At 38.0% G+C, this 12,358-nt stretch overlaps 1 protein-coding gene across 1 annotated transcript; it reads left to right on the top strand.

Annotated features, from left to right (window-relative positions):
- Window positions 1-34: 34 nt before the first annotated feature.
- On the top strand, window positions 35-5,391 carry FPGT (fucose-1-phosphate guanylyltransferase). Its single transcript, XM_085309836.1, has 4 exons — window positions 35-80; window positions 241-561; window positions 2,254-2,346; window positions 3,275-5,391. The coding sequence occupies exons 1-4, from the start codon at window positions 35-37 to the stop codon at window positions 4,723-4,725; spliced, it is 1,911 nt and encodes a 636-aa protein (XP_085165962.1). The 3' UTR covers window positions 4,726-5,391.
- Window positions 5,392-12,358: the final 6,967 nt, after the last annotated feature.

The raw sequence follows: 12,358 nt of genomic DNA, 5'->3' as shown, positions 1-12,358 counted from the left end.
CGGCGGCGGCGGCGGCGGCAGTGGCGGTGACGGGATGGCGGCGCTGAGCCTCACCGTGAACGCGGGGAACCCCCCGCTCGGTAGGTGCGGGGCAGGGGGGGCTCGGCCTCGGCCTCGGCCTCGGCCTCGCCTCGCCTCGCCCCGCCGGTGCGCGTGGCCGCCGTGTTGCATCATGCGGCCGTTGGCGCCGGTGCGGCCGTTGGCCCGCGCGGCCGTTGGTGCCGGCGTGGCCGGGGCGAGGGGCACCGGACAAGCCCCTCTGGGCGGGCGGGCGGCGCGGCGGCGACTCATCGCAGCGAGGGGCGGCGGCGGCGGCCCGGGCGGTGACGGGCAGGCTGCGGCGGCGCGGTGCGGGGCCGCCCGCCAGCTCGCTCCCGCTCCCGCTCCCGGCAGGTGAAACCGTGCGCCCGGGGCAGTTCTGGGACGTGGTCGCCATCAGTGCCGCCGACGCGGCGCAGGAGCTCGCCTACCGGCAGCAGCTGGCCGAAAAGCTGAGCAGAAAGGAGCTTCCTCTCGGSGTCCGCTACCACGTGTTTGCGGATCCCCCTGGACCGAAAATCGGTGGGTTGTTACTGTTAACTTTCGCTTGATTCCTCCAGGAAATAGCAGTTCATTCAGGCACGTTTTGCATCAGCTGTGCAAAGTTAGTTCTGACTGCGAGGGGCAGCGGGGACACTGTGACCCCCGGCTGGACCCCTCGTACCCCGCTGTTCGTAGACTGCCCCGACTTCAGCTCCGGGTTGAATTCAAGCTTTTGGGGGCACAGGATCAAAAACCCGAATGAGCCGCTGCACGGCGCACGGCAGCTGGGCACCATTTGGGGCGAGTCTGACGGCTCCCAGGCGTAGGTGCTGGATGCGCAGCGGGGAGGCCGTCGGAGAGCTGCGCGTACTCGTGCGTGGGCTCAGCCGCAGGGTGCCGGGCCTGCGGGCACCCGCTGCGCAGTGGTGCCCGGCACGCGAAGGAGGCCCGCGCCTCGTGGGCAGGCTGCATTTCTGTGAGTGGGGCCACAAATACTATTATACTGACCATAATCATTTAGTATGTTACACGTGCTCATATATAATACTTTTATACTCACAGTTAACCTCATCAGTCAGGTCAAAGTAGGCTTTGTGCGCAAGTGCTGTGAAAGCTGCCTCTTGCAACAAAAGAGTTCTAAAATGCAGTTAAAATACGAAATATTAATTAAACTGTAAATCTAGGTTCTAATGCCATTAAATAGTGTGTTGTTTTGATTCAGTTGTGCAACTACTGGTATTCATGGGTCGGAAGTCCTTTGGACTTCATAGAAGTTCATTTCAGCCATTAAACTTTACGTTATAGAAACTGGGACTCCATTACAGTGGTTTTGAATGAGTGCTGCTGCTGATGATGATATAGCTCTCTTGCAAGTATATTGTACACAGTACCACTAATACATGGTTTTACAAATTCATACTACTTACCTTAATCTGAGAATTCCAACAGTTTAACTRTGTTTCTATATATTACCCAGTGTGCAGCAAGAACTTAGAAGAAAGTACTGTCTGATTACTCATAATACTATCCTGTAATTCTTAATGCCAGTTCTCTTTGATATAGAAAGTAACTAATCTAGATAGTCTTGTCTGCAGTATAAAACAATAAGCAAAGATTAATTTTCAGAAATCTAGGTATTTTAAATTGTAGGAACACATAAAAATATCCCAAACTGTTACACTTCTTCATTTCCATACTGTCAGAAGTAGTTTTGAAACCTGTCTTCAAGTCATTAGTGAACCTTTGCATGGCATGTTTCATATGGGAGCCAGTTTCTATGGCTAAGTGATGGCCCCCTTGAAATTATGAAATACTTTTAATGCTGAGGTTGTTAAGAGAATGACTTGGAGGGGAAACATGGTATTTTCCCAAGACCTGTCCATTCAAGATGCCCTTCAGTTTGACTGCGCAAAGCTTCAGAAGGTGACGATTCATCATCTTTCTTGCATGATTTCATCAGCTACAATACAATATAAAAGCAATTCTGTCTGAACTAGTTTAGGCCATTTCAGAAAGACACCTGGGCATCCATTTACACTCAGTGTTTAAGAAATTATTCATGCAGTTATAAGGACTTTTTAAAGAGAAATGACAGTTTATTTTCTGCAATAGAAGACTCTCCTGAGTTTTTTAAACACACTCCCTGATAACCTGACCCCAGTATGTTTCATGTGTCAGTGCAGATATTATTGATGTTCTTTACAGCACATATTAAAATGTTCTTTTCTTTAGGAAATGGTGGTTCAACACTTCACGTTCTTCAGTGCTTGCAAAACCTCTATGGTGATACATGGACTTCTTTTATTGTGCTGTTAATTCATTCTGGTAAATTCTGTTTTATATTTCATGATCTAAAATCCAAGCTTTATTTTGTTTTTTTGTTTTAAGAAGAATGTTTTGTCAGAACARGAACAAGAGTTCTGAAACACAATTCCCTCAGAAAAGTACTCGCAAATGTAGCTGATCTGATCACTTGAATTTATATCAATACTTCAGGAAATATTACCATCACCTAACCATTTCTTCTTGGCGTTTAGATTGTTAAATCAATCAGTGGAGAAAAAGATGYAATTCACAGTATCTGAATTAAGCTTTTGCCTTGAAATACCTACTTAAGGAGTCCGGTCTTCTCTCTAGGCTGTATAGGAAGCCTAGTCCTCTTAACTAAATACAGACTTTTTACATACTTGGCTTCAAATCTAATTATCAGAGCACTTCCAAGAAGTGTTAGCTAAGAAACTGTACGAGAAAGAAACTAGGTAAATAACAGATCACCTTACCCAACTGCTCCTTATTTGACTTATCTCTGATTTAAAATTGAAATAGAGTGGCTTTGCGGTAAAGGGCATTTTACTCCTCCTATGTTTCAAGGAAAGAGCAGTAGTCACTTGGTTTCTTCACTTTAGTTTTATACAGAGAAGGTTCATTTTCCAGCTAGGAAGCAAACTAAAGACAATAAAATCAAACACGATTGAAAAAAAGCCACATAAGGCATACTAAATTTCAGACACAAGTAGGATTGAGGCTAGGATCTACCTTGAGAAATGTCTGAAGAAGAACGATTCTTTTTTTTTTAAAACATCTTTCTTTAATTTCTTTAATTTTGGAGAAATGCAGTAGCTTAAGACTAACCTTTTTTTTCAGTACTTTAGTGTATACAAAAACTAACYATATAAGTTTTGGGTTTCCTTTTTATATATCAGTCTGTAAGAAAGCATGTACTCTATAATTAAAAAATATCTTTTTCTTCAAGGTGGTTATAGTCAACGTTTACCAAGTGCAAGTGCACTGGGAAAAATTTTCACAGCTTTGCCTTTTGGTAATCCTGTTTACCAGATGTTGGAGCTGAAGCTTGCAATGTATATTGATTTCCCCAGTCACATGAAGCCAGGAATTCTCATTACTTGTTCAGATGACATAGAACTTTACAGCATTGGAATAACAGAAACCATCACATTTGATAAACCTGGATTTACTGCTTTAGCTCATCCTTCAGATTTGGCAATTGGGACCACTCACGGAGTGTTTGTTTTAGATCCAGCCAGTTTTTCAGGAAACAGAGGACTTGAATACAGATCTTGCCATTGTTTCCTGCACAAGCCTGACATTGAGAAGATGCACCAGTGTGGTGCAGTATGCATAAGAGGAAATTGTTCTCAGCTAAGTTCCTCTGGAGACCACAGTGACTCAGAAATGAACTCAGAGTTTGTGTATACAGACAGCATATTTTACATTGATCATAACACTGCAGAAATATTACTGGCATTTTATAAGCAGATAGATACTCTTTGCTGTGAAATAGATGCATATGGTGACTTCCTCCAGGCACTGGGACCTGGAGCCACTCAAGATTACACAAAAAATACAAGTAATGTTACAAAAGAGGAATCACAGTTAGTAGAAGTAAGACAGAAGCTATATTCTCTTCTCAAAGGAACTGCACTCAATGTTATAGTATTAAACAATTCCAAGTTCTATCATATAGGGACTACTCAAGAGTATTTGTTTCATTTTACATCTGATAGCAAACTGAAATTTGAGCTTGACTTACTGTCTGTAGCTTCTAGCATCTTTTCTGACAAAGCCGAGACCTGCGATCCATCAGCAAGTATCATTCAAAGTATACTTGAGCCTGGATGTTTTGTAGGACCTGGAACCATTATTGAATACTCCAGAATTGGACCTGAAGTAATAGTAGGGAGTAATAGCATTATTAGTGGGACATACATAAATTTGAAGGTAGATATACCCTCAGACTGTTTTCTGAGTTCACTGAGTATAAAGATGAACGATCAAGTAAAGTATGCAAGTATGGTGTTTAGTGTACAAGATAACTTGAAAAAGAATGTGAAATTGTTGTCACATGTACATTCTCTGCAGTTTTTTGGAGTCAGCTTACTAGAATGCTTGGATCTCTGGGATTTAAAGGTTTCACACCAGCTCTTCTCCAGTGATAACACAAATTTTGGATTGTGGACTGCTAGGATTTTTCCTGTTTGTTCTACTTTAAGTGAATCAGTTAGAATGTCATTAAAACTATTAAATTCTGTGCAGCACATGTCAGCTTTCAAACTGAGTGACTTTAAGCTCTTATCTGTTGAAGAAATGCTGACCTACAAAGATGTAGAAGACATGCTGAAGTTTAGGAAACAAATTTATGAAGAAATCTGTCTACAAAGACAAAAAGAGAAATCTAATTTGTAGAAGACCAGTATTTGTATACTTTTCCTGTCTTCAGTTTCTGGATGATTGATTACTTTCAAGCTTGTAGAAGCACAAAGAGACAATACACAGATCTTCCCTGGTTTCACTGAAGTAGAAATAATGAAATTGCATGAACAGCATTGTTATAGCATAACATTAATAATGCAGAAAATGCAGATAAAGTATTCCTTTGATAAAAAAAGTAATGAAATATTTCAAATCAATKGAAATACTAATTGGTGGCTTTTTTCAGGATGCCCATTATGTTTTCTAGTCTTTGTCAGTAAGAAAACGATAGAGAACATATTAATTAGAAATTTGATTGAAAACTGCTTTAAAGTTTTTCAGAGTAGGGTATTAGCTCCAACAAAATAGTGCGATGTAGTACAAGTTATATTCCTCTCTTTTCATGTCATCTTTTTTAAATTAGTGTTTTAAATAGGTAGAGATAATTTTTTTGGTTTTCAGGAAGAGGGACATTACTATAAAACTAATATCCTTTCAAACATTTGTCATTCTTTTTTAATTGTATTTTTATAAAAAATTGTTTCAAATATGTTTCTGCAACACATTGTTTTACTGAAATATTTATGTATGAAAAAATAAAATACTGAATCATATGTACAATGTAAGCTTTGATTCCTTTGATTTTTGGACTGTGTGTCAAGAATGAAAATTACATTAAAAGCACTTTTAAAATCATGACATCCTGTCTAACCTTCAGGCCTTTTTTTTTTCCCCTTTCTCTCTTTTTCGTTTTGCAATTTGTATACTTCCCTGTTTTTCATAAATCCCATAGAATATTAAGGAATCAAATCAAGCATTTAAATGCATTAGTCCTAGCAGAGAAAAAAAGATTTGCATGAGATCATTCTTTCCCTTGTGACTATAGTAATATTGGGGTCAAAACCTTCCCTCAAGACATACAGATTTTATTTTTAGTCATTTGGCAGCTGGTAGATTGACTGGGCAGCTACTTACTTTTTATTATCCAGAGATTTACTGATATGCACTATATGAAAACATGCATTTCTTATTTCTCTGCACTGAACTAGCTGAATCCTTAGAGYGATACTTACCTTTATTCCTCATGAAGACCACTAGTCTAAGTAGTAGCAACAAAGAGGTAACTTTTATGAGTGACACTATAATGCACATCTATGGAGTAACATAAAATATTACCTATTCTCCCTCTTCTTCTCCCTCCCTTTTTTAATAAAAGTATCCTTTCTTTCTAGTTTAGATGCCAAAGATCCAGCTCTGAATAGATAAATATGCTTTATATTCTGGCCTGATCAGAAAGGAAAGTGCCGTTTTCATGTGCATAACTTTCTCAACTTTTGTCTTTTTTTTTTTTTTTTTTTTTTTTTTTTTTTTTTTTAAGAATATAGGAAATGTCCTACCAGATCATGCCAATGCTCCATCTAGCTCCATATTCTGTTTTAGAGAGTGGCACCACAAAGATGCTATGTAAAGAGAGTATACAAACATAATCATTCCTGTATTTTTCTTTAACAGCTCATTACATAAATAACCAGTATATACTTGTCTACTGCAAGGTGGAAAAATGCTGGTTCACACTTCATACAAGATTATATTCAGATACATCACATTATTTATTCCTAATTTTGCATCCATAATGACTTTAAAAAAATAAATTTCACACTATTTTTAAGAATGTTCTTTGTATTATATCTGTGTGAGTTGACTGTGTAAATAACATCTTTTTTTCTTGCATTCATCTATTGGTTTTGGTATTTCATTTAATGCCTTAACAGTCTCCTTTTTAGAAGTGTGAGCAAACTGACCCTACATCTGACAAAGTCAGAATTGGCTTTAACTTCTTTGTATTTTTATCATTTTTATCATTCTGGATGTTAGCTGCATATGCTTTTCCTGAACTAGCCTGGCTTGTGGAGAACACATTTTTGCTGTGGTATCAGAGGTAGGCCATCTATTTTACTTCTCCACTCTGYTGTTACTCAGACGATGTGATTCCATTAATTCCGTTCTGAAATGTTCACTTCTACATTAAAGTTTCTTGGAATCTAATTGCTACCATAACTTTTTCATTCCAAGTTCTCTATCACCTCAAGATACCTGGAATTTTCTCTGCATACCTATAACTATTAGCTGCATAATAAAAAAATAGACTAGGACTGTTCCATTTCAGTCAGTCTGGCAGAAAGCTTTGCTTAGGGGCACTTTACCTTACATCCAAATGTATCCAGTTAACGCTTCTGGTTCTCCCTCCCATATATTAATTTTGTTTCCAATTTTCTTTCACATTTTACAGCCAATCCATAATCTCTCCTCTAAAACTCTGCCAAACTCCTCTATGAGCTGAGTACTCTGATAATTTTAAGCACTTCTAATATTGATCATTTAATCACATTAAMAAAATATCCTGTGTTGAATCATCTAAATCCTTCAGAAGAAAGATCTGTATTATAATAAAAGATCCTGCAAAAGATGCCTCATCTGTGAGCAACTTGGCTTGATTTTTGAAGACATTCCTATTTTAATGCTTCGGGTTAAAAAGGACAGAAATACTATCTGACTATTTTTTACCAAGCTTTTCGTTACAGTTCATATAGCAGTGCTTACCTCCCTGCTAACTGAATTTCCTAATGGCATCTTTCTTATGGTAACTATAAGATAGTGTCATGTCTCATGAATATTACCCAAGCTGGTTTAACCTTCACCAAGTTTATCATTGATAAAGAAACCTTTCAGGAGACACAATRTTTTATCCAAGGAACTCTTTTAAGTGCGAAGAAATATACAATGGAGAAAGACATAGAGTTTGGGAATTACTAAGACTGGCTTTAAGAGAATCAGGAGAGTTTTGGAGAAAATAGAGGTCTTAAAAGGCACTATAAAATAATGATTTTAAAATGGAAACAAAGCAGTATATTTGAGAACATTACAGCCAAAGACTGAAATGCATACAGACAAAGTAAAAGTCATAGAATGTGGAGCAGGGAATTGTGTTTTATATATCATCATATTTACATAATCTTTATACATCTATTCTTAGATTACACAAAACATTTTGGGAAAAACAAATGTTTGACATAGGCTTTGCATCTTCAATTGGAGACCCAACTTTGCTGTGAAAAGGCTTTCCTGATGATTACTTTATTGCTGGAAAGACTTTCTGAATGTGCTGCAACAGTAAAATGAAGCTGCATTCTTTTAGCATGTTTACTCACTTTAACTGCTACAATCACTTTTTTWAAAAAATTCCTTAAATACCATCCATTGATACTGAGTTTCATCACTGAAAGCAATCTGAATATGAGTAGAAAACAGATATGCTTTTGRCACATAAATAAAAGTAGGGAAAACTATGAGAAGTATACTAAATAGCTTTTGGAAGGTGTTGAGGTAGATTTGCTTGAATTGCAGTTTCTGTGGTCTTGAAGGGAGTCTTTCCAAGAAGCAACACTTTGTTAAGGAAGGAATGGAATCCTGGTCAGTCTTCAAACTACCACGCCTGGCACCTGGGTCAACAGGTTGCCTCAGACTCCATCAGCCCACCAAGAAGTGCACAAGGAAAGAAGGATTTCCTAGAAACTATATGAGAAAACACAGTCTGCCACAAATTATATGAACATGAAGGTGCTGCCTGTTTGCTGTCTTTCTCTGTGCTACCCACATTTCAGAAACAGTACAATTTTATTGAGCCAGAGGGTGTCTCTTGAAAGCAACCTCCAGAGAGTTAAGAGCTAATTCTACTTTTCCTTTTATATTCTGCTAACCTGCATGATTTCCTCCTTCCACAGTTTGTTTTCAAAAGCAAAATTTTAATCACTGACAAGAGAGAAGAATTGTCCCCAGGAGGGGTTTTATGTTTGGTAGAACTGCTAAATCAGGGTTCTATTAGCACCATTTAGCTATAAATCTTTGCATTTTGCTGGTCTGATGCCCGGACACATAAGGCAGATGACATTACACTTCTGAATGAATGTCTTCTTCCTGAACTACATTCACAAACTAGAGTCTGTATTTTTTCCCTACCATGAAACTTTGTTTYTCAAAATTGTATGTGTAAACTGAACACAATGTTCTTTTTAAACTACTTCTTTCTGGAGCTCTCTTCATTTCAGTTTAGCACTCTTTCATAGATGAGACTTCAGGGTGGGAGGGAGATAAAAGCCCAATTTGTTTATAAAATGTACCCTAGAGCCAAAAATAAATAAATAAATTAATTAATTAAATATGCACTTTAGCATATTTCAAGGCAAGCTGTGGACATACTAAGTTGAAAATTTGTGTTAGAATGTTTGTCCACCTTTAGTTGGGATAAAGAATCCTTAGGATAAATGTAATTTTTATCTGTTTACTGTTCTTAAACCTTTGCTTACTAATACTGAATATAAGTACTAAGAGCTTCTGATGGCAGATTAAAATCACAAAGATCGCACACTCAATTTTAGCATTTTAGTTCTTCTAGTGGAGTTTTTTTAGCCACACTAATACAGCCACAGGCAATAAGGTGACTTTGGCTACACAGGTTCTCATAGACATGCGAACCTATCCATTTTCTGCACTTTCAATCTAATTATAGGGCAGTGATTTGATATATAGAGTTAAGCCAAGCCTGAATACAAAAGGCATAAGAAATAATGCACAGATGCACCTGAGACTATAGCTCTTTGATCATTATATACTAGACAGGCAATGGAGTCAGCTTCATATTGATCTACTACTGGCCATCAGCACATTACTACTCTCAGGCCAAAAAGGACAGTGTAAAAGCTGTGCTTCTGTCCTGTTTCCTTCCCTGGAATGCTCTTGGGCTTTGTGTCTTGCCATAGACCAGTCAGACATGTGGCCTGGCTGCAGCTGAGAGGTAAGAGACAAGTAACTCTGCTGGGAACCCACCAGAAACTACTACTCCTGAAGACATGCTAGCCATTACATTTGTTCCTTAATACAGCTTCTGTGTCAAAAGGGTAAGAATTACTATGCAACTTTAAATGTTATACAAAAATTCTGTTATTTTGACATACCATATTAGCCAATCTGATAGGGTGGCAATCTCCAACAGTAATCCCTCAACTTGGATAGCCTGAATGTCTGGCCGTAACGGCCATCTGGTACTGTTGTCATAAATGTTGTGAGAATGATGGGAGCTTTTTAGTATCTACACAGAAGCCCAGAACTTGCAAACAGTAAATGCTTGTAAAAAACTCAAAGATTACACTATTCACAGATAACTATTGGAAAGCTCAGTTGTGTCTTTCTCACTGAGGATGATAATACTTCCCCTTTGCTTAGTCCTGTTGTCAAGGAGCTGAAGGAAGAAAACTTATAGAACTGTTATTTTCGGCAAATATTTGCTGAAAGCATCTTTGGGTCCACAGTCCTACAATGCATGGCTGTACTACAGACCAATATACAAAAAAGCTGGATATCAACATACCTCAAAATGTGAATTTTTTCTAATGCATGATCTTTTGTTACTCTATGCAGTTTTTAATCATTCCCAAAATAAAGCTATTGTTTAAATAAATGATGTCTGCATTTAAATACATTAAATGTCTGCTCAAACACTGCTTGTGTCTTTATCTTCATGCACAGCTCTTAGAATATGCGACTGAGCTGAACAGCTTGTGGCTAAACACTTCGGTCAGGAGGTAAATATTTTCTTAACCTTTTAAATAAACACCTAAGATACCTTCTTTTGCATACCAGTGAAGCATATAATTCCCAGTCTCAGTTCTCAGCAGTATGTAAGTGAATTGTCCTGACAGRAAATAAAAAATTTATATCTTGAGGCAGGAAACTTTAAAAAAAAMCAAAATTGTTTTAATGAAATAAGTATAGATTTGATTTACTAGCTAAGAAACATGAGACTCCTTCAAATCTTTATGGCACTCCATGCTTGCTTTCACTAAATATTTTTGCCTAGAATTTAGAAAGCAAATTTTGGTCAATATTAGCCGTAGCTAATGTCAACGGGATCTTTATGAAATAATTCCACAAATGTTGAAACACCTAGATTTGTAATGTGGACCACACCATACCGAATATTAGTTTAAGAAGATTGGTAATAGTTGTATTTCCAGTCCAGGCAAACATCTGTCCATGACTGGTAGAATTTAAAAATTTAAATATACATCCATTGCCATTTGATGACTTTTGTTGAAAGGCTTTGGTAGACTGAGGCCTATTTTTCTGTAGGCCTCTTTGGGAATTTTAAATGCTGAAACACAGCTTTACCCTGTCAAGCTACAGCAAGTAGCAAGTTTTGTTGGGTTTGCAGTATCAACTTMAGAATAAAATCTGAAAACCTGGAATGAATTTCCTGTTAGATTAGATTTTCTTTTGATTTCAGTGGGAGCCAGGCTTTTGTGGCTGTTAAGCATGCCGATGCAGAAAGGTTTCTACTGTTTTAATCGCTGAAACAAAGAACAAGAGTTGCAGAGCTCTTGTTGACTAGCTTGACAGCAAGTCTGCATACAGCTGCCAAACCTTTGCTAGTTTACTGCAGTTTGTGCAGTTGCTTAATTCCTGTTCAGCATTAGATGAGGGAAGCTCAGTAGGCAAAGAAAGCTTTGGAAGAACATAGTGGCAAGGAGGAATTTTAGTCTATAGTTGATATAATGTCATTTCTGAATTAACACAACAATATTTCTATTAAGGAAGAAGAGAGAGAGAGAGAGGAGGTGACAGATGAGCTAGTATTTGTGTGTATGCTTGATGACACATTTGAGAAATAATTTCTTTATTTAGGTATGAGATAATTCTTTGCTGTATGTGTTACAGCTATTTATGTAGTGTGCATGTTTTTAAGCTACAAAGAATTCTAGTCTTTCCAGAAGGACTATCTTATGGCATGATCTAATCTTACTAAAATCAAAAGAACCAGAAACTTCCCCAATATGGTAATGTTTAGCATATGYGGTATGTGTATTTCTCTTTAATTCATATTGCATTTTACAACCTTTAGCTAATCTCCCCTTATCACAATCCACTGCTCAGGTAGATGACAATGATTGTCTCGTTACCAACTGGGATGCTGTGTCCCATTGGCAATTGAGGGACTTGTCCAAGGCGACAATCAGCAAGATTACCATAATTGAGGGGTGGCTGATTTCTAGTATCAGACTCTGAAAACAAGACCATCATGATATCTTAGTCCATGATTTTCCTCCAGTCTAAGTAACAAAGGATGCAGTGCTGAAAATGACTGTCAGGTAGGACTTCCTTAGAACAGAGAACAGTTCCTAAGAACTGAATGCTGACGTTTCCTAGATGGATGCTGTATTTGTATGGGCCTCTAGATTACTGACTGGCTTACATCCCTCCTGAAATGCAACTCAGGCTAGTACAGACTCAAAGCCAAGATGAGTGTTTAATGATTTTATTCATGTCAGCTTTCTTTATTTAATTAGTTTTGCTGTGTAGTGCAATAATACGGCTTATAATGAACACCATCTTAATGATTTCCCTGAATGCCCTGAAAGCATGCTATAATGAACAGAGATTTAGCCATACTGTATATATTACATTACGAAATTTGAGAGAGGAAGATTATCTCAGTAACCCTATTGGCAGGAAATTGAAATCTGAGAAATTGGGCACTTAAAAAAGAACCCAAGGGAAAGCAGTAGAGATAAAG

This window comes from Rhea americana, unplaced genomic scaffold (genome assembly GCF_003343005.1).
Source record: "Rhea americana isolate MKP2758 unplaced genomic scaffold, rheAme1 scaffold_304, whole genome shotgun sequence".
Classification (NCBI taxonomy): Eukaryota; Metazoa; Chordata; class Aves; order Rheiformes; family Rheidae; genus Rhea; species Rhea americana.
This window is presented reverse-complemented; position numbering and strand designations above follow the sequence as displayed.